Source organism: Penicillium lagena (assembly GCF_028827675.1).
Source record: "Penicillium lagena strain IBT 129212 chromosome Unknown utg000002l_segment0_segment0, whole genome shotgun sequence".
Taxonomy (NCBI): domain Eukaryota; kingdom Fungi; phylum Ascomycota; class Eurotiomycetes; order Eurotiales; family Aspergillaceae; genus Penicillium; species Penicillium lagena.
The window spans coordinates 2,729,980-2,753,875 of record NW_026623223.1 but is presented as its reverse complement, the minus strand read 5'-3'; the positions used below and the strand labels follow the sequence as shown (position 1 = coordinate 2,753,875).

Below are 23,896 nucleotides of genomic sequence, written 5' to 3'. Positions count from 1 at the left end.
CCTTTTTCCCTTCCCCCAATCCCCATCCTCCCTCCCCTTGATCCTCCTCCCCCCATCTCATCACTTCACCGCCATCATGTTCAAGAGGTATTGCACCCCTTCACGCATCCATTGCCCTCATTCTCCTTTTTTTCCCTGCTAATTCTCCCTCGCAGCGGTCTCGCCCGGTCCTTCGGGAGGGCTGCTTTTGCCCGCCCGGCCCCCGTCGCTCGCGCCTTCCAGCCTCTCCGCTCCAATGCCCTCCCGGCCCTGTCTGCCCGCCTCGCCAGCTCGAGTGCCGTCCAGACTGGCAAGATTCACCAGGTCATTGGTGCCGTCGTTGACGGTATGTTGGCTCCCGCCCGACCCCCCTTAGGAGGACCTCGCGAAAATCTTTTTCCTGGACCTCTATCCATCCCCCCAGCCATCGCGATCGATTCCATCTGACAATATCATCGTCATGCTACAGTCAAGTTCGAGGGCGACAAGCTGCCTGCCATTCTGAACGCCCTGGAGACCGAGAACAACGGCCAGAAGCTGGTGCTGGAGGTCGCGGTACGTGATTCTGATTGGTTGATTTCCTCGGTGAAGGATCCCCGCAAGCTAACATCACCTCCCAACAGCAACACTTGGGTGAGAATGTCGTCCGTGCCATTGCTATGGACGGTACTGAGGGTCTGACCCGTGGTGCTGCCGCGCACGACACCGGCGCCCCCATCACGATCCCCGTCGGCCCGGCAACCCTGGGCCGTATCATCAACGTTACTGGTGACCCCATTGACGAGCGTGGCCCCGTCAAGGCTACCAAGTTCCTTCCCATCCACGCTGACCCCCCGGCGTTCGTCGAGCAGTCGACCTCGGCTGAGATTCTGGTCACCGGTATCAAGGTCGTCGACCTGCTTGCCCCCTACGCCCGTGGTGGTAAGATTGGTCTGTTCGGTGGTGCCGGTGTCGGCAAGACTGTGTTCATCCAGGAGTTGATCGTAAGTTTTGTCTGTGGTCGTAATTGCCTCCTTCCCTACTTACCATTCCTTTTTAGAACAACATTGCTAAGGCTCACGGTGGTTACTCCGTCTTCTGTGGTGTCGGTGAGCGTACCCGTGAGGGTAACGATCTGTACCACGAGATGCAGGAGACTGGTGTCATCCAGCTCGAGGGTGAATCCAAGGTCGCCCTGGTGTTCGGTCAGATGAACGAGCCCCCAGGTGCCCGTGCCCGTGTCGCCCTGACCGGTCTGACCATCGCCGAGTACTTCCGTGACGAGGAGGGTCAGGATGTGCTGCTCTTCATTGACAACATTTTCCGTTTCACCCAGGCCGGTTCCGAGGTGTCTGCCCTGCTGGGCCGTATCCCCTCGGCCGTCGGTTACCAGCCCACCCTGGCCGTCGACATGGGTGTCATGCAGGAGCGTATTACCACCACCCAGAAGGGCTCTATCACCTCCGTCCAGGCCGTCTACGTGCCCGCTGACGATCTGACTGATCCTGCCCCCGCCACCACCTTCGCCCATCTGGACGCCACCACTGTGCTGTCCCGTGGTATCTCCGAGTTGGGTATCTACCCGGCTGTCGACCCGCTGGACTCCAAGTCCCGTATGCTGGACCCCCGTATCATCGGTGACGACCACTACAACACCGCCACCCGCGTCCAGCAGATGCTCCAGGAGTACAAGTCGCTGCAGGACATCATCGCCATTCTGGGTATGGACGAGTTGTCCGAGGCTGACAAGCTCACCGTCGAGCGCGCCCGTAAGCTGCAGCGTTTCCTGTCCCAGCCGTTCGCCGTCGCCCAGGTCTTCACTGGTATCGAGGGCACCCTGGTCGACCTGAAGGACACCATCCGCAGCTTCAAGGCCATCATCGCCGGTGAGGGAGACGATCTCCCCGAGAACGCCTTCTACATGGTCGGCGACTTCGAGTCTGCCCGTGCCAAGGGTGAGAAGATTCTGGCTGAGCTCGAGGGTTCGTCTTAGATGTAATTTTGTCTTTGTGTGCTAGCTAGAGCTGCCTCCCTTACCCTCTCGTGTGTGTCTCCTTGCCTAACTACTCTGCCCCCTGGTTGTGTGTTTCTCTTTTTCCTTTGTATTCACCCTGTTACTCTCCCACACCCGACTTTCTCTTTTCCCTTTTCGATGCGTGTATAGTACTCGATCTTAAAGAGAAAAAACAAAAGGGATTTGACTGTCGAGTCTATGTTCTGTTTCTGTTTCCGTCGTGTGTGAAGCGAAGGAGTTTCTTTTGAACGATGGGGAGAAGAAAGACACCAGGGTGCATGAATGAGTGACTGGGCGAGTGACTGACTGACTGAGAGTGTGGGTGAGGGCATGTTTTTCTGGCTGGCCATTCGGACGGTATTGCCTCTTTCCTTTAAGCACGGCATGGGTACCTCTGCCGTCGCTTGTGTTTCATTATTTGTGTATCTAGAGCTGGAAAATCCTCCGCCTGTCCGGCGATCTTGATCTTGGTCCATACAAATCGTTTTCTTTTGTCGATGCCAATAATCATCTAGTGAGGTCGTAGTTGTAGAAGTGGTATTATTCTGTAGTCACTGCTAAAAGGTATGATGTATCTTCGAGATTAAGGCTAAGAATTTTATTCTGCTGCACCTAAGTCCGAAGACAAATATGGCATCGAGGTTGTCTGTCCACCTGGGCTGGACAGCTGTGTACGCACTGCTATTAAGCAACAAAGAGACTAGATGCACTTGGAGGATTGATTGTATTGATAAATGAATGGATGAATGGACAAAACCACAAGAAAACAAGAAGATCAAAGGAGAACATGCTAATTCTAACCGTAAGTTCCGTCATGAGGGGTGCCATATCGATTGCCCGAGGCGTCGTCATTCCCGTAGTCCAAGGCTCTGGTCGTGTTTTGTAGCTGTGGATGGCGGGAAAGATCACGAAATTAACATTGGGGTATATCACAGAGTGTCTTCCAGTGCGAGGACCTGTGCGGAAAGAATATCAGTACTGATTGATTTTGGGACGTGACACCACAAGGAAGGAAAGGAACTGACCAATGCCGTACGAGTCGGAATGTAAACCTGCACAAAATTGCTCCGCCCATTCCACGGCATATCCGTCGTGAAGAAGCGCGTCTCCTTCAGGTTACGACCCAGCCCCCCGAACGCCTTGTCATCTGTATCAAGCACAATGCGGTAAGTACCAGGGACATCAACACCAACCCGATAATCCGTGTAGCTCTCCTTGGGATGGAAATTAAAGATCCAAAGCAGACCAGCGCGCTCAAAGACAAGCACCTTATCGCCCTCGTGCTTGAGACTGATATACGCCTGCGCGGCGTGCAGCCAGCCGTATTTCTCTTCGGTCAACTGCATGGCACGGTCGAAGTCGTTCAGGAAATGGTATCGCAGCAGAGGGTCCTCGGTGAGATTCAGCTGGCGCCGCGCGTACCAGAAGGAGTTATCATTGCCGGCGCGCGGGAAGTCGAGCCACTCCGGGTGTCCGAATTCGTTGCCTTCGAAATTGAGGTACCCCTCGCCGCCGAGGCTGTGGGTGACTAGCCGGATCATTTTGTGGAGGGCCATGCCGCGTTCGATGACCGGGGTGAATTCCGTCAGCACGGACATGTGTGTGTACATCTCTTTGTCGCAGAGCCACATCATCAGGGACTTGTCGCCGACTAGTGCTTGGTCATGGCTTTCGGCGTAGGCGATCGTCTTCTCGCCGTGGCGCCGGTTGGTGAGCGTGAAGGAGAGATTGCCGATGTCCCACTCGTTGTCCGACTTCTCCTTCAGGAGCTTAATGTACATGTCTGGTACGGCCATGGCGAGACGGTAGTCGAATCCGACACCTCCCAAGGAATGCGGGAGGCACAGTGCCGGCATGCCGGAGACGTCCTCGGCCACGGTGATGCACTCTGGATAGAGGGCGTGGAGCATATCGTTGGCTAGAGTGAGGTACGTCACGCCCTCCTCGTCGACTCCTGGGCCAAAATACTCGTGGTATCCGCCGGAAAATCCTCTGCAGAAATTAGTGGATTGAAACATTTCACGAGAAAGTTGTACCTACGTTCCGATGCCATGATGCAGGTAGAGCATGCTCGTGACGCCGTCAAAACGGAATCCATCAAACTGGTACTCCTCCATCCAGAAACGCAGGTTACTCAGAAGGAACCGCAGCACTTCATGGCTCCCATAGTTGAACAGCCGACTGTCCCACAGCTCATGACGACCTTTTCCACCCGCGTGGAAATAGAGATGGTCCGTTCCATCGAACTCGTTCAGTCCATCCAGCACGTTCTTCGACGCGTGGCTGTGGACCACGTCCAAGAGAACCACCAGGCCCATACTATGCGCCGTGTCGATCAACTCCTTCAAGTCTTCTGGCGAGCCGTACCGACTGCTCGCCGCAAAGAAATTGTTAATTTGGTAGCCAAAGCTGGCGTAGTAGGCATGCTCCATGATGGCCATGAGCTGGATTGCGTTGTACCCCAGGTATTTGATGCGAGGCAGCATGTTCTGCGTGAATTCCTTGTATGTGGCCACTTTGGACTCCGGCGACGAGATGCCCACGTGGGCCTCGTAGATGCGCAAGCTCGCGGGCTTCTTGGGCCGCGCGTGCTTGAACTGATATACTTCGTTTGCTGGCGGGTTCCAGAATACTGCGTCGTAGGTGGGCGAAACGTTCAAATCCTGGACGACCCGCTTGATCCAGGCGGGAATCCGGTAGATGCGCTCTCCGCTGGGAAGAACCATTGTGATCTAATCCGAGCATTAGCTTGCCATGTTAAGATATGTTGGCGACGTACCTTGATTTTGCTCTCGTGGGGTATCGCGGGCCCGCCATCTTTCGGCGGAACCGTAACGTCCCAGACGCCAAAGCCGGATTTGGTCATGGGGTTGGCAGCGGCATCCCAGTTATCTGCCATGTCTCAGTAAATTGCCCTCAAGTATAACCCCCCAAGATTGCCACACGTACTGAAATCGCCGACCAGCGACGCCTCAACCGCATTGGGTGCCCATTCTTTGTACACGATCTCTCCGTTGGGGCGCGCATGGAGACCGAAGGTTTCGTAGCCCTGAGACCACCATGTCAGTACTGACCCTCGCATTCTGTAGGCGCGATCAATTTACTCTGCTGAACTTCTCCAGTCCTCCTTCGGATTCATTGATGGTCTTGGCCCATTTTTCCACCAGAGCGTATCTGTGTTTCAGGGCATCGGTATGGGGCTCCAGGTACGGATCGAGCTTGAGCACGCCTACAGGAGTGATCAGCAACGGGCCTGGAACTGCGGGGAGGGACCAACACACCTGTGCCATCTGCAGGGACTTGAGTCGAATCAGCCATTGCGGGTTATAAAAAAGAAGAAGAAAGAATCAATGACGACGGGGCGAAGAAAGAGCAGGGAGAGGGGGGTCCTAGCTCAACATGTGACGTCCTTATCGTGGCGTTATCGGATTGGGGTTCAGGAGGGACGCCGTTCGGAGGAGTGGTAGGCATTTACACACATTTATTTACGAAGTGAAATTCAACACAGAAATTATCTACAGCTGCAGTCGACTCAAACGGATGCCGGACTCGGAGGCAGCGCACCCGTGCTCCAGTTGACGGCGTTCGCGCCCAGCTCGAACTCGAGCTTCCCACCCTTCGCAAAGACATCATCCCAGGTCAGCCAGTTCTGCCTCCACTTCTTGCCGTTCACTTTCAGAGACTGCACATAATAGTTGGAATCCCCGTTGCCATCCCCGCCGGTCGATGTAACATGCAGCGTCTTGTCATCGCCCAGGTCGATTGTCAACGACTCGAACCACGGCGAATGAATCAGGAAGGTGGTTTGGCCCGTGACGGGATACAGTCCGATCATGTTCCAGAGCAGCCAGGTCTGCATAGCGCCAGCATCGCTGTTGCCCGGAAGACCCGCAGGCCCCGTGCTATAGTGGGCTTTGGCAACTGTGCGTGACTGCTCGACGGACAAGTCCTGTCGGCCTACGTAGTTATACAGATACGGCACATTGAACATTCTGCCGTGCCGGTCAGTATGTCGAAAGTACGATTTCTTGGGAGGGATCACTCACGGTTCGTTAGTGGGATCGAAGATCGTCCCGCTCGATCCACTGGCGCCGTCGATGAACATCGTGTTCAGCCGATCGACCGTCCTCTCAGGGCCTCCGATCAGATCAATCATATGTTTCATGTCATGCACGGCGTTCCAGGAGTATGCCCATGAATTGGCCTCGTAGAATGGATCGCCCCAGTAGCCGTCATTTGCCAACGGGTCACTGGGAATAAAACCGGAGGAATTGCGCGGCACGAGGAACCCGGAGAATCCCAGCGAGGTCTGGTCCGGATCCCAATGGTTGCGCCAGTTGCGTGAGCGATTGAGGTATTTTTTCGCGTCCTGGTTCTTCTTCAATCCAGTTGCTACTTGATGCACGCCAAAATCGTTGCAGGAGTACTCCACGGCCCGAGTGCCGGCGCGAGTAAATCGGGGACTGATATATCCCAGACTGATCCAATCCGGAAGCGCGCCCCGACCCTCGTGGGTCGAAGAGTCTGGCGCCATGGGATCAACCGGGTAATTCGGCGGCGTGTGCTCTGCATCGGCAAGCAAGGCCTTATACCCGTCTTCCCAATTGACAGCGCCGCGCACGCCCTTGACATATGCATCGGCCAAGACGTTGTCTGCATTGGATCCACCTTGGGAACGGCCGTTGTAGTTTGAAGAGCGGGCATCAGGCATCCACCCGACATTTCGCCAGATATCGATCAGGGAGCGAATCTGTTCTTCATACGCCTGCGGCTGCAGGACTTGCATCAACGCTGTGCCACATCGAAACAGATCCTGCGAATTTCGTGTCAGTTGAGTTTGGTTCCTTGCATACAGTCACACAGACGTACCCAGAACGTGAAGATATCGGAATAATATGGCTCGGATGATGTCCAGCCGGGATTCTCGCCGGTCTGGTTCGTGGGGATCAGGTGCATGAAATAGAGGGATGAGTACAGCAAGTTGAGCGTTGTCTGGTTGGTGTTGGTTGTGGTGACCTTGGACAGGACCTTCAAGTTCCATTCGGCAACAGCATCGGAGACCACAGCCTCGAATTCCGTGCCTTTGGGAATTTCATTAGCCACGTTGTCACACGCCTGCTCAGTGGAAATCCAGGAAATTCCAACGCGGGAAACCACATCTTGGCCTTCGAACGTGAAAAGCCCGCCTACTCGGGTCGAGTTCGATGTTGATGAGACAGAGCTGCCGGACTGTTGCACGCTCGATCCAGAGCCTGTAGCTGTATAGAGCTTGCTACTGGTCGGGGTGGAGTTGAAATGGCCACCTGCGAACGATTATCAGCGGTTTGTGAGATTTTTCCATTGGAGCCGTCACTGACAGAAATAGATTGTCCAGTCTGGGGCTTCATTCCACCCATTGTTGTACACGCCATGGCCCTCATAATGGCCGTCATCGAAGACCTCGAGCTCTCCTCCTTCATAATTTTGACTGAGGCCCATCCCACGGTAGGAGGGAAGTACGTGCGAGACATCAACAAGCACATTATTCTGCGACCCTGAAGGGAAGCTATAGCGATACATCCCGGCGCGAGCCGTGGAGGCCAATTCGACAGTGACAGCCTGTCCCGTCGTGGCCTTGTAGTAGCCCACGGAGCCCGAGTCTGTTCCGGAGCGCGAGACGGTGATATTGGCAAGGGGATCACTGATATCGCCAACTAGCGGGAGCTGCGAGACGGTTCCATATTTCGGCGCGCCGCCGGTGCCTTGCTCGTGCATCATGCTGAACCCGGAGAAATTGCCAGTAGACAGATATCCCGCGTACGAATCGGTGCCCTCAGCGTACAGATCCGGACCGAGCTTGACCATCCCGAATGGTCGCACGGCACCGGGGAAGTTGTTGCCCACGGTGTTGGTCCCCATACTGAATTCGCGTTGTCAGCCATATCTCTCCGCGAACCCCCAAAAAAAACCAAAAATAAGCAACTCACAATACATCGACATATTGACTGTAGTCCTGCCCAACGGACAGAGCCATTGCTCCAAGGGTGAGGTCGTGGAGAGTATTTCCCCCTTTCATGACTGCTTTCGCGATGCCCTAGTGACGTATGCTGAAAAGGGGGGAGCTGATTGATAGCTTTAGTCTTGGCAACAACGATTGCCTTTGCTCATTACCGTGGCTGCAGCAACGAAAGGAAGATATGTAGCAGCCTTGTGGGACAGATCTGTGCTTTAAAATCCAATTGGCATGCTGACGGGAATATCAATCGTGTGTTTGCCCCTGTCAGGCTTTCGAAATTCGCCTAAAAAAATTCAAGGCCCCCCAAATCTCCAATGTTACTGTCGGCACCAACCGCGTCGCTAGTAAACAGGAACAATGCTAGGCTCGGGCTTATTATGGACCCCGCCCCTGGATGCCGATCCTCACTGGCCAAATCTCCCGTATGTATCATTATTTTTAGAAACTCAAGAACGGGCAATTTCTAGGTTCGCCATAGTACCGGTCCGAAAGGATGTGGGTTGTCAATACTACATACTCTGTACATACACTATAATCATGGATACAATCCCTGCAATCGTGACCTGATCCATGGTAACACCCCGCCTTTTACCCCTGACCCATGCTACATAATAAGGTACATAATCGTATTCGGCAAGCCCGGCCCTAATGTCCTAATCGAGTAATACCAGATCTCGATTTTTGTACTATTCTTGAAGCGCACTTAGTGGCAATACTTCCTGGATCAATAGAAATGAATATATTTGTGGATTGGTTGGTTTATACGTATGTGGCTGACACACGTGCGTCGAGTTAGTGGTCGGGGCCGGCGTTGCTTATAGTTATTATCCAGACTAGTTATTTATTAATCCCAAGAAGCTAACTTAGCATCGTTAGATCAAGCTTGATACACTTGCACTACTATTACTATACCTCTTACATGGTATATAGCAACGTTCTCAATCTATTGGCTGACGTCCGTTATCGGAGAAAGATTTCGACAACGCCACCAGGAACGAAAACACTACGAAAAGTATGAGGGCGCTGTGACGGCTCGCGTAATTCCAAAATGTCGATTCCGAGACCGATTGGGTTAGTAGAAGAACCTTTGAAAAGGGAAATCCATACAAGTACCGACGATATAAATGGCCGGAACAAAAGCCAAAATGGAGCTCGCGGCACAAGAAAGTATGGGCCTCGCGGGCTTCTGTAAATCGAGACGTTGATGAAATCTTCGCAGCAATTTCTTACGTTCCAGCTTCTTCTTATTGAACGGAAAATTGACACCACATTTCTTCTTCAGCAGTCAAATGGCGAGTAGTTTTGAAGAAATATACGCTTTCAGTAAGAAACTAGTCGTTGGAAAACAGAAATCGGACATGCACGTAGCCGAGGACACCTTGGCCCAAATGAATGGCTGCTTGGCTGAACTGAAAAGAGATCCTGGTGGTGTACTTCCTCACGTGCAGGCGAACAAGAAAAGGATCACCGGGGCCTTGGACAATTTCGACGAGGACATAAAGAGCCAGGACTGACTCAACAAAGCTTCTCAAACTACACCACGCAGAATGTGACCCACTCGATAAACCTGCTGCCGATCAAAACATGCTGATCTACCACCTACAGGACAGCCTCTAGAACGCGGTTTCTATTTGAAAAATGAGCTGTGGACCTGATCCAGGATCGTGTCAAACTTATTCACAATCTCCGACACTTCCAGACCCTACTCCATCTCAAGGACACACTACAACAGACTGTTCATGTGAGGTGTACTATAAGATCGCGGTCCAGTGTCTTCCTTGCCTCGCAGCATGTTGATAAATTGGTCAAGAAGTCTTGGAATGGAAGTATGGGAGGACGTGGAATGAGGACAGAAAATCCGATCAAGGAATCGAACGCATTGAAAGCTGTAGAGAAGCTAAAACAGAAATCTAGCAGACTGGCTATATAGAGAGAAACGGAGGGCTGATAGAGTTGAAAATGGAAACGACTGTACAGTTGGCGGTTGACAGTCATCGGGTGAAACCTCTTATATTCGAGCTCCGTTATGAAGATACAGATGGGAGCTTGTATGGAGGACCAGTCGAATTGGAAATCGGACCGAGATGATGGTTGGACCAACGATATAGCGGTATCACTTGCCTCAACAAGAAGCTGACCAAACCTACCAGGCTCAGTAACTCGTAAAATGGAGGAGCAAGTCCAATGAAACAGCGATAGTCCGAACAAGGATTGTTTCTAGACTTGTCCTTGAGTGTCGGGATTCCCGGACAGCTCACCAGGCTTTTAATGATAACTGATGTGCGAAAGTTGGCGATGTCTCAGGTCAGCCTTCTAGGAAACCACCGTCCGTCGCTGAGTACTTAGCGAGCTTGATTGTCGAATGAATTTTATACACTCATACTATAACATTTACTTGTAGTTTCTTCTCTAGGCGGTCTTGATACTGACTGTGTCTGATATTGAATCGAGTACACGCAACAGTATTTGCAATAATGTTGAGCAGAGCCAGTAATCCGAGGGAATCTGACCTCTCACCTCGACAGATTTTTGATTTTGAGCGCAGAGACATGTAGAGACTATTGAGCAACCAGACGAGAGAATTGAGGCCCTTTAGGAGTGACGGGGTGTCGGCTATTGATATTTTCTATCGCCGACGGCAATTGAAGATGAAGGGCCGAGCGCGATACGACAAACGGCCGTCGCCGGCCAACTTACATTGTCTACCAGAATGACAGAATTACATCTTTGAAAATGCTCGACGGTGCAATAATGCAATAATGACGACTCTATCCCAGATTTTATATCAAAAGTATCTTGCACCGTCGAATGTGGATTTCCGGAGAAAAGGCTTTGATTCTTCCATGAATCACAGTGCCCCGTGGGGCCCCAGGCTGGGCCCTAACTCCACCGCGCGACGGCAACCACGTTTACGCCAGAGCGTCTGAGTGGAGGAAAAACTACTTCAGGGATCGGCGATTGTCCAATCCCCTGCGTAAATTCCACGGGTCACCCCCGCTGGATTTCCCCATTCGTCCCAATCAAGCCACCCCAGGAGTCCGTGCAGCAGGTTGTCCGCCAACCGTCTGGGGTGTGAAAGCCACCCAAAGCCCAGTGGTTATGTCTAGCGCGCAGCTGGTTCCCCATTCCGGAGCCCTTGGCTTGTCGGTCTATGCCGGCAATTGAATATAAAAGAGAGTGGCTCCCGCGTTTGGTTTGCTCCAGGCTTTTACCCAGTCTGCCATACGAGAAGTCACCACCATGGCGCCGTTCTTCAAGAATTATCGGGTGTACATCCTCACTTCGGTGGCCTATGTGGGCTCCCTTCTTTTTGGTGAGTATCGCTCAGACTGTTTACCCACCCCCATTGACTAATGTACCTCGTTTTCAGGCTATGACACGGGTGTGATGGGTAGTGTCCTGGCTCTTGACAGCTTCAAGAAGGATTTTGGCCTACCTATAGGATCATCAGGTTTTGCCGACGCCAAAAACACGTCGGTTTCGTCCAATGTGGTGTCCCTGCTGACAGCGGGCTGTTTCTTCGGCTCAATCTTCGCCGCTTTTCTCAACGATCGCATTGGCCGTCGATACTCGCTGATGATCTTTTGCATGATCTTCCTAGTTGGCGCTGCCATTCAAGTTGGCGCCCACCACGAGATTGGGATGATTTACGGCGGACGTGTGGTTGCCGGTCTGGGAATCGGCGGCATGTCCAGCATCACCCCGGTTTTCGTCAGCGAGAACTGTCCCCCAAAGACTCGTGGTCGCGTGGCTGGTCTATTCCAGGAGTTTTTGGTTATTGGCAGCACCTTCGCCTACTGGTTGGACTATGGCGTGTCGCTGCATATCCCTGAAGGAACGAGCCAGTGGCGCATTCCCGTCGCCATCCAACTGATCCCCGGTGGCCTGATGTTTATTGGTCTTTTCTTCCTGAAGGAGTCTCCGCGTTGGCTGATGAAGCAGGGCCGTCATGAGGAGGCCTTGGATTCGCTTGCCTACATCCGCAATGAGTCCCAGGACAGTGAGCCAGTCCGCAAGGAGATTGCGGAGATCAATGCTGCTATTCAAGAAGAGCTGGCCGCCACGGAGGGTGTCACCTGGAAAGAATGCCTACAGAAGAGCAACCGATACCGCTTCTTCTTGGCTTTTGTTCTTATGTTCTGGCAACAGTTCTCAGGCACCAACTCTATTGGATACTATGCGCCTGAGATTTTCCAGACGGTGGGTTGGCCCATTTACATTCTCATCTCTTTAATGGAAACACATCTGACGCAGATAACAGGTCGGTTTGTCCAAGACTTCGTCTTCCCTGTTTGCTACTGGCATCTACGGAACTGTCAAGGTGATCGCGACTGGAATTTTCCTGTTGGTTGGCATTGACCGCTGGGGACGAAAGAAGAGCTTGATCGGTGGTGCGGCCTGGATGTCCGTTATGATGTTCATCATCGGCGCCGTTCTGGCTACTCATCCTCCTAATCTAAAATCCAAGACTGTTTCGCCGGCGTCGATTGGTATGGTGGTAATGATCTACCTGTATGTGATAGGGTACTCGGCCTCTTGGGGCCCGACTCCGTGGGTGTATCTGGGCGAGGTATGTTTTCGTTTCCTTCTTTCACTAGACCTCTGCTGACATTCCCTCTAGATCTTCCCAACCCGTCTCCGCTCTTATGGTGTCGGTCTCGGTGCCGCCACACAATGGTTGTTCAACTTTGTTATCACCGAGGTCACTCCTCATGCTATCAACAGTATTGGCTGGAAGGTATGTTCTTTGAGATCAAGGCAATTGTGACCGCAGCTAATCGTTTGGAAAGACTTTTATTATGTTCGGTGTGTTCTGTTTCGCGATGGGCATCTTCATTGTTATCTTCTTCAAGGAGACCAAGGGCCGCACGCTGGAAGAGATGGACCTTGTCTTCGGTGCTATTGATGAGGAACAGAGACGCGCTGATGTGGAGAGCACCATGCAGAAGAGTGAGTTTGCGCATGCTGAGCATGCAGAGTAGAAGTAACTTGGTTTACGAGTGTGATTTGATGATGCCTTGATGTATATCTTCAATATTATTATCGTACTCGACTTCGTATTCTGTAAGTATCCACATCGCTCTCATAAGAAAAGCACACAACGTAAGTGTTCTCATTGCCATGTATTTGATACTGGTCTATTTGCTTTATTATAAACCCCTATTGATGAACCGAAAGCTGGAGCAAAAAGAAGATTTTGGCTATTATTGTATCTGCTTAATAGAGTAATTTGATGCCTGAGCGATAAGGACCCATATCCGCGGGGAACCAGAACTCGACATTTTGGCATCTGCCCTCGCTCCTTCGTCATGCAATGGCAATGACATCCCTAGACGACACCTGCGCTTCCCTGCGCTCTCAGATTGCAGCAACAGAAGCGTCCCTAGCTGCACTGAAAGGCGATCTCGCCCGCGCCGAACAGGCCGCCACCGCGACGCTGAGCACCGACACCGCGGGAAACATTGGCAATGGCCCGACACGCTGGCCGCTGATGCCAGACGAGTATCGACGATATGGACGGCAGATGATCGTATCACAGGTTGCTTTGCAAGGTTAGTGCCGCTTGTTTTTTTGGAGTGCGCGCGAAGAAGCTAACATCCCGAGTCGCAAGGCCAGCTCAAACTCCGATCCGCTAGGGTATTGCTCGTCGGCGCAGGCGGGCTGGGATGTCCTGCAGCACAGTACCTGGCTGGAGCAGGGGTGGGAACGATCGGCCTGATTGACGGCGACACGGTCGAGGCCTCGAATTTGCATCGCCAGGTGCTGCATCGAACTAGGAACGTGGGGAAATACAAGGTGGACAGCGCGATTGAGTCTTTACGAGAGTGAGTACTCTCTCATCCTTCAAAATGCCAATTATTGACGATCTTCCTTTGGCAGCTTGAATCCGCATCCTACGTACATTGCGCATCGCACTCATCTCACACCTGCAGAAGCCCCGACTATCTTTCGAGAGTATGATCTCATCCTCGATTGCACGGACAACCCAGCGACCCGCTACTTGATCTCCGATACTGCAGTACTCCTTGGCAAACCGCTTGTCTCGGCGTCTGCCCTGCGTACCGAAGGCCAGCTGATGGTGCTGAACAATCCCCCGCGACCTCCGGGAGACAAGAGTGGAGGGCCGTGCTATCGATGCGTCTTTCCGAGACCACCGCCAGCTGACAGCGTGGTCAGTTGTGCAGATGGAGGGATTCTGGGACCAGTCGTGGGAACTATGGGTGTCTTGCAGGCCCTCGAGGCGATCAAGGTTATCACTGCACCGTCCGTCGATGCGACAAGCTCAAAAGAGCCTCCGTCGCTGCATATCTTCTCGGCATATTCGTCTTCTCCATTCCGTACTATTCGTCTGCGCTCTCGTCGGCCCACCTGTGCAGTATGCTCCGCCGAGGCTAGTGTCACGTTGGATACGATCATGTCAGGATCCACCGACTATGTGTTTTTCTGTGGTTCAGCGAACCCGGCCTCGCTGCTTGGTCCGACCGAGCGCATTTCCGCGCTGGAGTATCACGAACGGTATCCAGACAATGCACCTGCGCCCACCATCATTGACGTGCGAGACAAGGTCCAGTTTGATATCTGCAATCTGGCAAACAGCATCAACATCCCCATATCGACCATTCTCTCTTCTTCTTCGACGCCGTCCAAGGCTCAAAACGACAACGTTGATAACCAGAGTCAACTGCCCCCATGGATTCCTTCAGAAGTCGCCAATTCCGATCACCCAGTTTATGTGGTCTGTCGTCTCGGAAACGACTCGCAGATTGCGGTCAAAAAGATGAAAGACTTGGGCCTGCACCAAGACGGACGGCGCTTCATCGGTGATATCCGGGGAGGTTTCCGCGCGTGGCGAGATGAAGTAGACCCGGATTGGCCGGAATATTGATTCTTGCTGGTGGTCATCATGTTTGTGATTCAAGAAACATTCACCGGCGGCTTCTGAAGCCACGACCATTCCACGGAGACTCGACCTTGGTCAATCTCGGCCAGTTTTTCAAACACTGCGGGCGCCACGTCGATGTCTGTCACAGCGCACCCGACGCATCGATCCACTATCGTCACATCCACGCTCTTGTCGTCGCGGCGCAGTCGCAGTTTCATTCCGCAGAGCGGGTTGTCATTAGGGTCTGAGCCTGTCGATGCTGCGTCGAAGAGAATGTGGGATATGGCGCAGATCATATCCGAGTCTGTGCTTGTGATACCGCAAGCTCCCAGTCCTGGGTTGTAGTAGGTTAGGTCTCCCTCGTAGGGCCCACCATTAGCGGTGGGAAGTGGAAGATTGCTGTTGTGTCTGTATCATCGGTCATTAAGACAGGATTAGAAAAATAACAAATTGGCATATTTACTTTTTCCCCACCGTCAATCCGACTGCAAGACCGATGATCAATGCGAGGAGCAGCACGGCAATCGCGATACCGATAATAACGAGTTTGCGACGGCGTCTCCAGAGTAAAGATAGATCAATCGAAGGCCGACTCCATTTCTGGCCGGGACTCGATCTTGCGTCTTTTACATCGCCATAAACCACGCCTGTAGTCGTCTCCGGGACTGGGGCTGGACCGGGAACTGGTTTGCGTTTCGGCACTGTCGACCAGGGCGCAGCCGGCGCGGACTCGTCGCGACACAGAGTCTTCGGATTGGGAGCGACTGATTCCACATCAACCGATGTTTTCGTTTCCTGGGAGGAAGTATCCATTGCAGCATCAAAGGGGGGCCAAATATTGACAGTGAGACGGATGAAGAAGAGAGGGAGGAAAGAGAGACGTCAATTGGGGGTTAATTAAAATCTCACTCTGGAGAAAGAGAGGCTAACGGCCTTGGTACAAGTTTAAGCGCCGGGGCCTCGTTCAGGGGGTACGGAAGACGATAAGGTACGGAAGACACACTTGACAGGGAACATGAATAGAATGTGCAACAACCACTGTGCCTGCATGCATTCGAAATTTAGCTCGCGAGATGCAGCTTAAGAGGATTAAAATAATATGGCTTCAATCAAAGCACAATGAAGCGGGGATAGCTACATAATCGTAACCCGCTCCCCGATTTGCATCTATGCCCACCCGGCCATAGGTTAATAAAAAAATGTGAGGTGTCATTCCAAGTATAATTTCAATATTTCACCCCTGATTTGTCCAAGGTTCAAGACTTGCTTGCCATCTCTCAGGGATCAAGGTTTCATGATACCCGCAAACCGTGATCACTCAGTCAAGACAACTCGGCCTTCATGATAAGAGCACCCTTCCTTAAACCATATGAGGCTGCACCGGCTGATAAGCAAGAATATTTAATTCATCTAGAGTACCAAGCGCAGATCTTCTGACGTTGCTCTACCAACTTGCAATGATTCCGTTGTCATAGGTATCATGTAACGCGGCCACTTGTTGCTACAACGGCATTTGAATGAGGTATTACAGGGTTATATTAGGTAGATTTATCTCAAATGACAAGGCTATCACTATGTTTGTGATTTTTGGATGATATTGCGTGACCGTCACCAAAGGATAATGGTTAAAATTGGATATTATGATAACGAAATTCTGTTCTACCTTGACATGCTTCATTAATTGGATGATCTGCTGGAAACAACACCAATGAGACCTTTTTATTTAGTTACGGATGACAATATGTGACCGTCTCCTAGATCTCCAAGATCAGTCATCATACTAAGCAGACTTCCGTCTGACTGTTTTCTTACCTATGAAAATGCTGAATGGATGACATGCTGAAAAGAAAACACTTGTGGACGATCTCCTGTCAATCACAGATACCATCGTATGACTAATATGTGTGTATAACGTTAATTAATGCTACACTTGTGTTCGGAATGGGTTAATTTTGGACTCCGATGACAGAACTTCTATATATCAGACTGCAAGGGTGAGATCTCAAAACCAAAGGGTCCGTTCTGTTATTGACTTTACCATGTTGGAAATCGTTTTCTTTTTGTTCGTTATTTGTATTGATTATTCGAAATGAGGATAACCGTTTTTATCTGGTTTGACATCTTGTTTGCACAATCACAGAGTACTACGTGCTCGATCCCCTACCACACACCCGCAAGCCATCTTCTAGCTTAGAGGGTTAACTAGGTGGCATATCCTGACTAATTAGAGGGAAGGTACTCCCCCCCTCAAAAAACAAGAGATCGTTCAAAAAAAGAAGAAAGGTCGTGCCCGGGATCGAACCGGGACTACCAGAACACATGGTAATATCAGAATCTGGGGTCCTAACCATTAGACTACACAACCTGAACAATTGATCAAAATTCTGAAGGAAAGATCTAAGAGATTTTGGCCAACTGAAATATAGGGTTGAAAGTTGTTGTGACACCGGCTACGTTTCCCAACAATCAATTGCCTTTTACTGGACATTTGATATTGCAAGGAAATATTGCTAGGTGTCAACTCTGACCCGGAAAATCCCCTTTTTTATTTTAATCTCTGGCTTTTTTGTTCCTTTAATGCAAATCAATTGATTATTGAGGCAACTAGATGGAAGGGCGATGCAAGTCATATATTTAGCTGCTGCTCCGGGTTTGGCAGGGCTTTTATTGTATATGTAAGAATTACCTATCATTCTAGGCCTCTACGCCTAAGCTTAGTATAAGTTTACGCGATGCTGTCGAGGATGCTTCTACTATCTGTATGTTCACATACATGGTTTTAGCCTTCATGAAACGCCCCTGACCTGACCAAGCGAGGCGGCCACCCCATTGCACAGAAGGGATGAGAGGGCGGGCGTGGTCGAAGGGATGGGTGTGTAGGCACGCCGTACTTTGCCGGGGAGGCCATTTTCGGCTGTCCAGCAGGCTGGACAGGGCCGCATCAGCACAGATGCTTTCTCTACGAAGTAATATTTAGATAATATCTAGCCTAATTATGAAGTTTAACGGACTTATAGTGTTAAGTGGTTCAGCTATATATTTGCTGCCTCTGCACTTGTATTTTTGGCAGCCCGGTGAAATTATTGTTTTTAAACCCAGATTTAGAATCACTGCAGATCACAGAAGACTACTTACTGCCCACGAAACCCCAGAGATGTTCAAGAGCGAGGAGTATCCACGATGGCCCTTTGCACCTAATATTTACTTGGCTGGAATACACCTTCTACTCGTCGTAATATAGGATCTAACAAAGAGTGAAAATCAAGTCCTTGTGACATCCCTTCATGGGGATTTAGGAATCCAGGGCACGGCCAGGAATGTCGAATGTGACAGGAACGGGGAATGTGACAAATTTTATTGGGATTTTCCACAGGGTTCGGATATTCGAATCTTTTTGGCAGCATTTTTCTCTCGTCTTCTCAATTTAGTAGAAAGTGTAGTTGCAGATTGGACAGTAAACAATTCAAGAGACCCGGAACTTTCTGAGTATTACTGTCAAGTTCAATGACTAAGTTACTATATGTATATATGATGACAGCTAGATTCGAGATACTACCAAAGGTTAGTTGGTACGTACAAATAGCCGATTAAACATCTGATCTATTATTCTATTGTAATTATTAACTCCTGAAAAAAAAAACATTTTCCGATGCGGGGAATTGAACCCCGGGCTACCGTGTGAGAGACGGTGATGTTACCACTACACCACATCGGATTGTTATTGAATTACGGAGCTAGCTTTGATATTATAAATCGTGGTATCTTTCGCTGCCTCAAATCACGCCCTATAAAGGGCCATACTGTATGTACATTCCACCCTTGGTACTAACAAAAACATCTAATAATAGAATTCTGACCTCCTTTCTGCCCTATATTCACTATCGTTATCTCGAGATCGCCAGCCTTTATAGTGAACGATCACGCTCCTTGTTTGGTCCTCTCGCCAACATGTCAATCCTTGCGGACCTACGTTTTGCTGGCGGTAGCACCGTTTTGCAGACTTTGATTCCAACTATACTTCTTATCACGACACAGAAGCAATCGGTTTTTCGGTATCTCGCAATCTTATGCATGATCTGGGTCGCGAGCCAAAATGTGCGCCAAATGGCTCGGTCCTGTGGAATATTCCCGCTTATCGCGGGACAAACATTCATAAATATCCCTCAAGCCGCGAATTTGCTGCTGATCAACCCTCTTGATGCGGATGACCTCGCCCGCGAGAAGCCTGGCCGTACAAAAACTCTCACTGGGCGTATGTACTACTCCTTTGAGCTGCTATGCCAAAATCGTGGTGTAGGAACTCCCCGACAGGTGAAGGGCATTCCCTCGTACCCAGCATACTATTGTGATACAAAGAAAGGCGGCATCACTTTCATTCCCCGACGTGCTTTTTTGCTAAGACAGTTCGTTGTTTTGGCCTGGCAATACGCTCTATGCGATATCATCCAGTTCGCCGTTCACCAACAGGCAGCGGGACCATCGGCTGTGGTGTTCACAGAACCCAAGTGGAATGTGTCCCTTAATGAGTGGATTAAGCGTTGCCTAACACATTCTATTTCTTGGTTTCTGATTACTCGTATATTCATTGATTCCCGTTACCGCTTGGTCTCGATCGTCACCGTTGGACTCGGGATGAGTTCTCCTCCAGACTGGCCTCCAGTGTTTGGCAGAATGGCCGATGCTTATACGTTACGACAGTTCTGGGGGTAAGATATCCTTCTGCTTGCTTTGTCTTTCCTTTGAATCCCTAACCCGAGAATTCGAGTGACCATTTCTGACGCCTTTGGCAGAACCTTTTGGCATCAGCTTCTACGGCAGCCGTTTACAGCAGTCAGCAACTGGATCGCCCGCGACATAATGCATCTTCCTAGGCCATCAGTACTGGAACGATACACGAATATCTTCCTTGTGTTCCTTCAATCGGGCCTGTTTCATGTTATGACCGATGCTGTCGCGGGTATTCCTACGCAGTACTCTGGCGCATTGCCCTTTTTTACAAGTTTCACATTGGGAATTATGATCGAAGATGGTATCCAAGAACTTTATAAACGGATGACAGGATCCGAGGAGCATTTTGTTCCAAGTTGGAAGCGAGCTATTGGTTACCTTTGGGTTATAATATGGCTGGGTGTTACATCAACGTGGCAACTCCATCCAAGTAGCCAGAATACTCCTCCACACGAGCTGAGTATAGTTCCCTTCAGCATATCGGATCGCATTGGACCTACACCGATGGCTGGATTTACCGCAATAAGCGGTCTTGTTCTGATTTCCAGATTTGGTATTGAAATGTGACGATCGGCGGAATTGATACAAACTCCTGAATCCTCTATAGTTGATTGTAGTTATACATCCTGGCTTACGTGACTGACATCACCGTTTGCGGGGATTTACATTGGTGGAGTGTCACGTGGCACGGTAGTTTTGGTTGCTGCGCCTCGGGCAACACAACCTCGCGTTGGACCACAAACTGAAACGATTATTGGGCGCATCGACTACGGTGCGCCCCCGGCTAGACAAAATCAAACATGGCTTCCCGTGTCAGCTCGCACAGGTCGGCCTCCCTGCGCCAGTCGCAGTTACAGCAGGACGAGGACGAGGACTCGTGCAAGGATAAGCAGACCCTTGCGAGTTGGGTGAAGAACATCTGGAAGAAGTCCGGTCTGGACCAGCAAACCATTCTGCTAATGATGAAGTGAGTTGGGGATTATTAGAGTAAACTCTATGCAGGATAAACTAACTAACGGGTGCTGCAGGGGCGGCATTCCACCGACGATCGCGGTGTCCATGTAAGTCGACCCAATGGGTGTGTGGAAGAATGCCCTGAGTTTTGACTGAACGCGACGCAGCTATCAATCCACCGATGTGGCAGACCAATATACGACTCTGGGTTATCTGACGGCCGTGGTCTCCATCCTGGGCTTCGCCATCCAGCCTCGGGCCAAGTTCCTCCAGATGATCATCTTCGATGCTTTGGCCGTCTGTCTGGCGGCGTCATTTGCCCTCTTGACTATGTACTCCAGCGTTCAGGCACGCTATAACACAACCCCTAGTATATTCACCACCCGCTCGGCGACCAATCCATCCAGTCAGGCGTATAATTCGTCGTCCTCTGCCGTCAGCGGAGTCTTTTTGTTCTTTCAGATCTGGCTGGTTCATACTTTCCGCGCCAAGTACCCGCAATTCCAGTTTCCTGTGGTCATCTACTCAATCTTCGCTAATGTCTCGTCGATATATGCGCCACAGATCGAAAATATGACCTCCGCAATCAGCCTGGTGAAGCGACTTCTAGAGGCATTTCTCACTGGCCTTGGTATTTCAACCGCCGTGTCGCTCTTTATTCTTCCAACGACGTCGCGAAAGGTTGTCTTTAATGAGATGAGCGGCTACATCGGCGGGTTGCGGTCCGCACTGGAGGCTCATGTCGTCTACTTCGAGACGCTGGAAAGAAACGACATGTTTGGTCGCGCCGATACATTCGATGACTCCCGTGAGAAATTCGGCGAGAAGGGAAAGATTTATAGTCCCGAAGCAGAGACCATCCGCTCTTCGATCCGTCAAATTACAGATCTCCATGCCAAGCTCCACGGCGATTTGACATTTGCAAAGCGAGAGTTTGCGCTGGGGAAACTGGGCCCTAATGATCTCAAAACGGTCTTTCGTCACCTCCGACAAATTATGATACCTGTGGTCGGCTTGAGCTTTGTGGTTGATATTTTTCAGCGACTGTCAGAGTACAACAGATGGAACGAACCTCTAGATCCCAACGCCGAAACTCTCCCGGATGACGTGCGCGAGCGCGTCGTACGAGAATGGAACGATATAATGAGGGCAGTGCACGATCCATTCGCAGATATGATCCAGACAATCGACGAGGGTTTGCTTCATACTTCGTATGTTTTCAGATTGACTAAGCCGCCCAAGAAGTCCGCTGCTGCTTTTGCTACAAGCAGCGGAAACTCCACCGAAGAGAACAAGGACGTGGAAGCCCCGGTAGAGAACACTGCTCCTGGAGAAAAAGAATTTACGCCTCATTTTGAAAAGAAACTGGGCGAGTTCCGATGCGCAAAGCGGATTGCACTGCAAGCATGGGCTGAAGAAAAGGGTATTACACTGCCGCCGGATTTCTTTGATCACCCACAGTCGATGGAGATCTTGGAGAGTGACTTTTTAAACGAATCTTCATCACAACGGGATCGAAGTCGGCGACAGCTTTATCTAATCTTATACGTGTGTAACACACTCAACTTTCAAGGGGAAAAAAGCTAACATCAATTTACAGATGGATCAATTGCTTTATTCGACAGGACAGACCGTTCTAGATTTCGTCCGATATGCGGATCACGTCGCCGCCAAGGGAAAGCTGTCCAAGACCCGGCTCATCATCCCTGGGGCGCCGCGGCTGTGGAAGTGGGTTAAGAGTATGCTGACGGCAGAGGATACGCACCACGAAGACGATACCCTGGGCGATATCCACGCGCAGAATAGTATCCTCGAGCTAGGAGAAGCCTATAAACATCGCAAAGACCCTGAACACCTCCCACCCGAAACCTGGTTCCAAAAGATTGGAGACAGGGTTCGTAAAGTTCCCTGGTTTCTGCGGTCAAATGAATCTTCATACGGCTTCCGAGTCGCCTGTGCCACGATGACCATCGCGATTATTGCCTTACTGCACGACACGCAGACCTTTTTCATCAAGCAGCGTCTGGTGTGGGCCATGATCATGGTCAACCTTAGCATGTCCCCGACATCCGGCCAGAGCATCTTCAGTTTCGTGCTAAGAATTGCTGGCACAACGATCGCAATGGTGGCAAGTCTCTTGGTATGGTATATACCTGACCAAAAGACGCCAGGTGTAATTATCTTTCTATTCATTTTTGTCTCTTGCGGGTTTTATGTGCCCATCAAGATGTTCCGCTTTCGAGTGATTGGAATCATCAGCATCGTGACTACGACAATGATCATCGGCTACGAGCTGCAAGTTCGCAAGGTCGGGGAGAAGGTTGCCACATCCAACGGCCAGCCATATTATCCTATCTATCTCCTCGCGCCTTACCGGCTAGCAGCCACCTCTGGAGGTATTGCCGTTGCGTTCATTTGGACGTTCTTCCCCTATCCAATTTCAGAACATTCGGTGCTTCGCCAGAATCTAGGAGCCTCTCTTTATCTGCTGGCGAACCACTACTCGATCATTCACGAAACGGTATCTGCACGCATGCGCGGCGATGAGTGGGGCACCAACAGTAAGACGTCTCGAAAGCTCGAGAAAGCCCGCCACAAAGTGTTCTCCAAACAAATGTTGATGCTGAATGGATTGCGGACATACTCCGAGTTTCTGCGGTGGGAGGTTCCGATCGGTGGCAAGTTTCCCAAGGAGCAGTACGATGCAATTATTGTCTGCGTGGAAAAGTTCGTCTTCCCCCTTTCTAGCCTGGTGTTATTGTGTACTAATTTCATCTGCTGTAGCATCGTGAGCTACCTGAGCTTACTCGGCTACGCGTCCGACACACTGATGAATCTGGGCGACGACGAAGCCACAGACACAGCATGGATGTATCATTTCCGGCAGCTGGTTGGCAGCGCCAAAGTCACCACACATGAGGTCACGTCCCTGTTGTGTCTTCTCTCTGCTAGCATCACGAACAGACAGCCACTACCGCCCTATCTGAAAACCCCGCGGCCGTACAGCTTCTCCAAGCGTCTGGAGGCCCTCGACAAGGACATCTTAAGCATCAGGCACATCGCCGAGCCAGGATTCGCGGCGTTTGCGGTTCTGCAGATCTCCACGAGATGTATTGTCGGGGACGTAGAACGTCTCGTGAAGTATGTATTTCCCTCAATTATGTGGGAAACTCGCTTTGGCTTACATATTCGTCATACAGACTTGTCAAGGGCTTGGTCGGAGAGCTGGACTTCTCCTTCCATGCTGTTAGTACAGCGGATTCGAGAATGACGTCTCGGGCGCCGTCGAGGGCAACGTCGCGGGTCAACATCAATGAGATATCGTCGTTGTCTGTTGATCGAGACAAGATAGACTAGGCAGGTC

At 50.8% G+C, this 23,896-nt stretch overlaps 11 protein-coding genes across 11 annotated transcripts; 5 read left to right on the top strand and 6 right to left on the bottom strand.

Annotated features, from left to right (window-relative positions):
* Window positions 1-76: 76 nt before the first annotated feature.
* On the top strand, window positions 77-1,951 carry N7510_003889 (F1F0 ATP synthase subunit beta; the record flags this gene model as incomplete). The annotated part of the gene is made up of 5 exons (XM_056975815.1): window positions 77-87; window positions 156-325; window positions 449-534; window positions 603-962; window positions 1,019-1,951. 5 exons carry the CDS (start codon window positions 77-79, stop codon window positions 1,949-1,951), a joined length of 1,560 nt encoding a protein of 519 aa, XP_056835771.1.
* Window positions 1,952-2,901: 950 nt separating this feature from the next.
* Window positions 2,902-3,990, bottom strand: N7510_003888 (1-4-alpha-glucan-branching enzyme; the record flags this gene model as incomplete). Its single annotated transcript, XM_056975814.1, has 1 exon — window positions 2,902-3,990. One exon carries the CDS (start codon window positions 3,988-3,990, stop codon window positions 2,902-2,904), a length of 1,089 nt encoding a protein of 362 aa, XP_056835770.1.
* Window positions 3,991-4,008: 18 nt separating this feature from the next.
* Window positions 4,009-4,698, bottom strand: N7510_003887 (Glycogen branching enzyme GbeA; the record flags this gene model as incomplete). The annotated part of the gene is made up of 1 exon (XM_056975813.1): window positions 4,009-4,698. One exon carries the CDS (start codon window positions 4,696-4,698, stop codon window positions 4,009-4,011), a length of 690 nt encoding a protein of 229 aa, XP_056835769.1.
* Window positions 4,699-4,874: 176 nt separating this feature from the next.
* N7510_003886 (uncharacterized protein) lies at window positions 4,875-5,963 on the bottom strand (the record flags this gene model as incomplete). The annotated part of the gene is made up of 3 exons (XM_056975812.1): window positions 4,875-5,021; window positions 5,077-5,231; window positions 5,537-5,963. 3 exons carry the CDS (start codon window positions 5,961-5,963, stop codon window positions 4,875-4,877), a joined length of 729 nt encoding a protein of 242 aa, XP_056835768.1.
* A 51-nt stretch (window positions 5,964-6,014) lies between these two features.
* N7510_003885 (glycosyl hydrolase) lies at window positions 6,015-6,758 on the bottom strand (the record flags this gene model as incomplete). Its single annotated transcript, XM_056975811.1, has 1 exon — window positions 6,015-6,758. The coding sequence occupies one exon, from the start codon at window positions 6,756-6,758 to the stop codon at window positions 6,015-6,017; it is 744 nt and encodes a 247-aa protein (XP_056835767.1).
* Window positions 6,759-6,799: 41 nt separating this feature from the next.
* N7510_003884 (uncharacterized protein) lies at window positions 6,800-7,870 on the bottom strand (the record flags this gene model as incomplete). Its single annotated transcript, XM_056975810.1, has 2 exons — window positions 6,800-7,275; window positions 7,330-7,870. 2 exons carry the CDS (start codon window positions 7,868-7,870, stop codon window positions 6,800-6,802), a joined length of 1,017 nt encoding a protein of 338 aa, XP_056835766.1.
* A 3,484-nt stretch (window positions 7,871-11,354) lies between these two features.
* On the top strand, window positions 11,355-12,735 carry N7510_003883 (sugar porter family MFS transporter; the record flags this gene model as incomplete). The annotated part of the gene is made up of 3 exons (XM_056975809.1): window positions 11,355-12,167; window positions 12,244-12,537; window positions 12,589-12,735. 3 exons carry the CDS (start codon window positions 11,355-11,357, stop codon window positions 12,733-12,735), a joined length of 1,254 nt encoding a protein of 417 aa, XP_056835765.1.
* A 546-nt stretch (window positions 12,736-13,281) lies between these two features.
* N7510_003882 (HesA/MoeB/ThiF family protein) lies at window positions 13,282-14,853 on the top strand (the record flags this gene model as incomplete). The annotated part of the gene is made up of 3 exons (XM_056975808.1): window positions 13,282-13,519; window positions 13,579-13,792; window positions 13,848-14,853. 3 exons carry the CDS (start codon window positions 13,282-13,284, stop codon window positions 14,851-14,853), a joined length of 1,458 nt encoding a protein of 485 aa, XP_056835764.1.
* A 29-nt stretch (window positions 14,854-14,882) lies between these two features.
* On the bottom strand, window positions 14,883-15,663 carry N7510_003881 (RlpA-like double-psi beta-barrel domain-containing protein; the record flags this gene model as incomplete). Its single annotated transcript, XM_056975807.1, has 2 exons — window positions 14,883-15,258; window positions 15,314-15,663. The coding sequence occupies 2 exons, from the start codon at window positions 15,661-15,663 to the stop codon at window positions 14,883-14,885; spliced, it is 726 nt and encodes a 241-aa protein (XP_056835763.1).
* Window positions 15,664-18,798: 3,135 nt separating this feature from the next.
* N7510_003880 (wax synthase family protein) lies at window positions 18,799-20,145 on the top strand (the record flags this gene model as incomplete). The annotated part of the gene is made up of 2 exons (XM_056975806.1): window positions 18,799-19,556; window positions 19,641-20,145. 2 exons carry the CDS (start codon window positions 18,799-18,801, stop codon window positions 20,143-20,145), a joined length of 1,263 nt encoding a protein of 420 aa, XP_056835762.1.
* Window positions 20,146-20,378: 233 nt separating this feature from the next.
* N7510_003879 (uncharacterized protein) lies at window positions 20,379-23,889 on the top strand (the record flags this gene model as incomplete). Its single annotated transcript, XM_056975805.1, has 5 exons — window positions 20,379-20,545; window positions 20,607-20,639; window positions 20,700-22,080; window positions 22,133-23,673; window positions 23,733-23,889. The coding sequence occupies 5 exons, from the start codon at window positions 20,379-20,381 to the stop codon at window positions 23,887-23,889; spliced, it is 3,279 nt and encodes a 1,092-aa protein (XP_056835761.1).
* Between the last annotated feature and the right edge of the window lie 7 nt (window positions 23,890-23,896).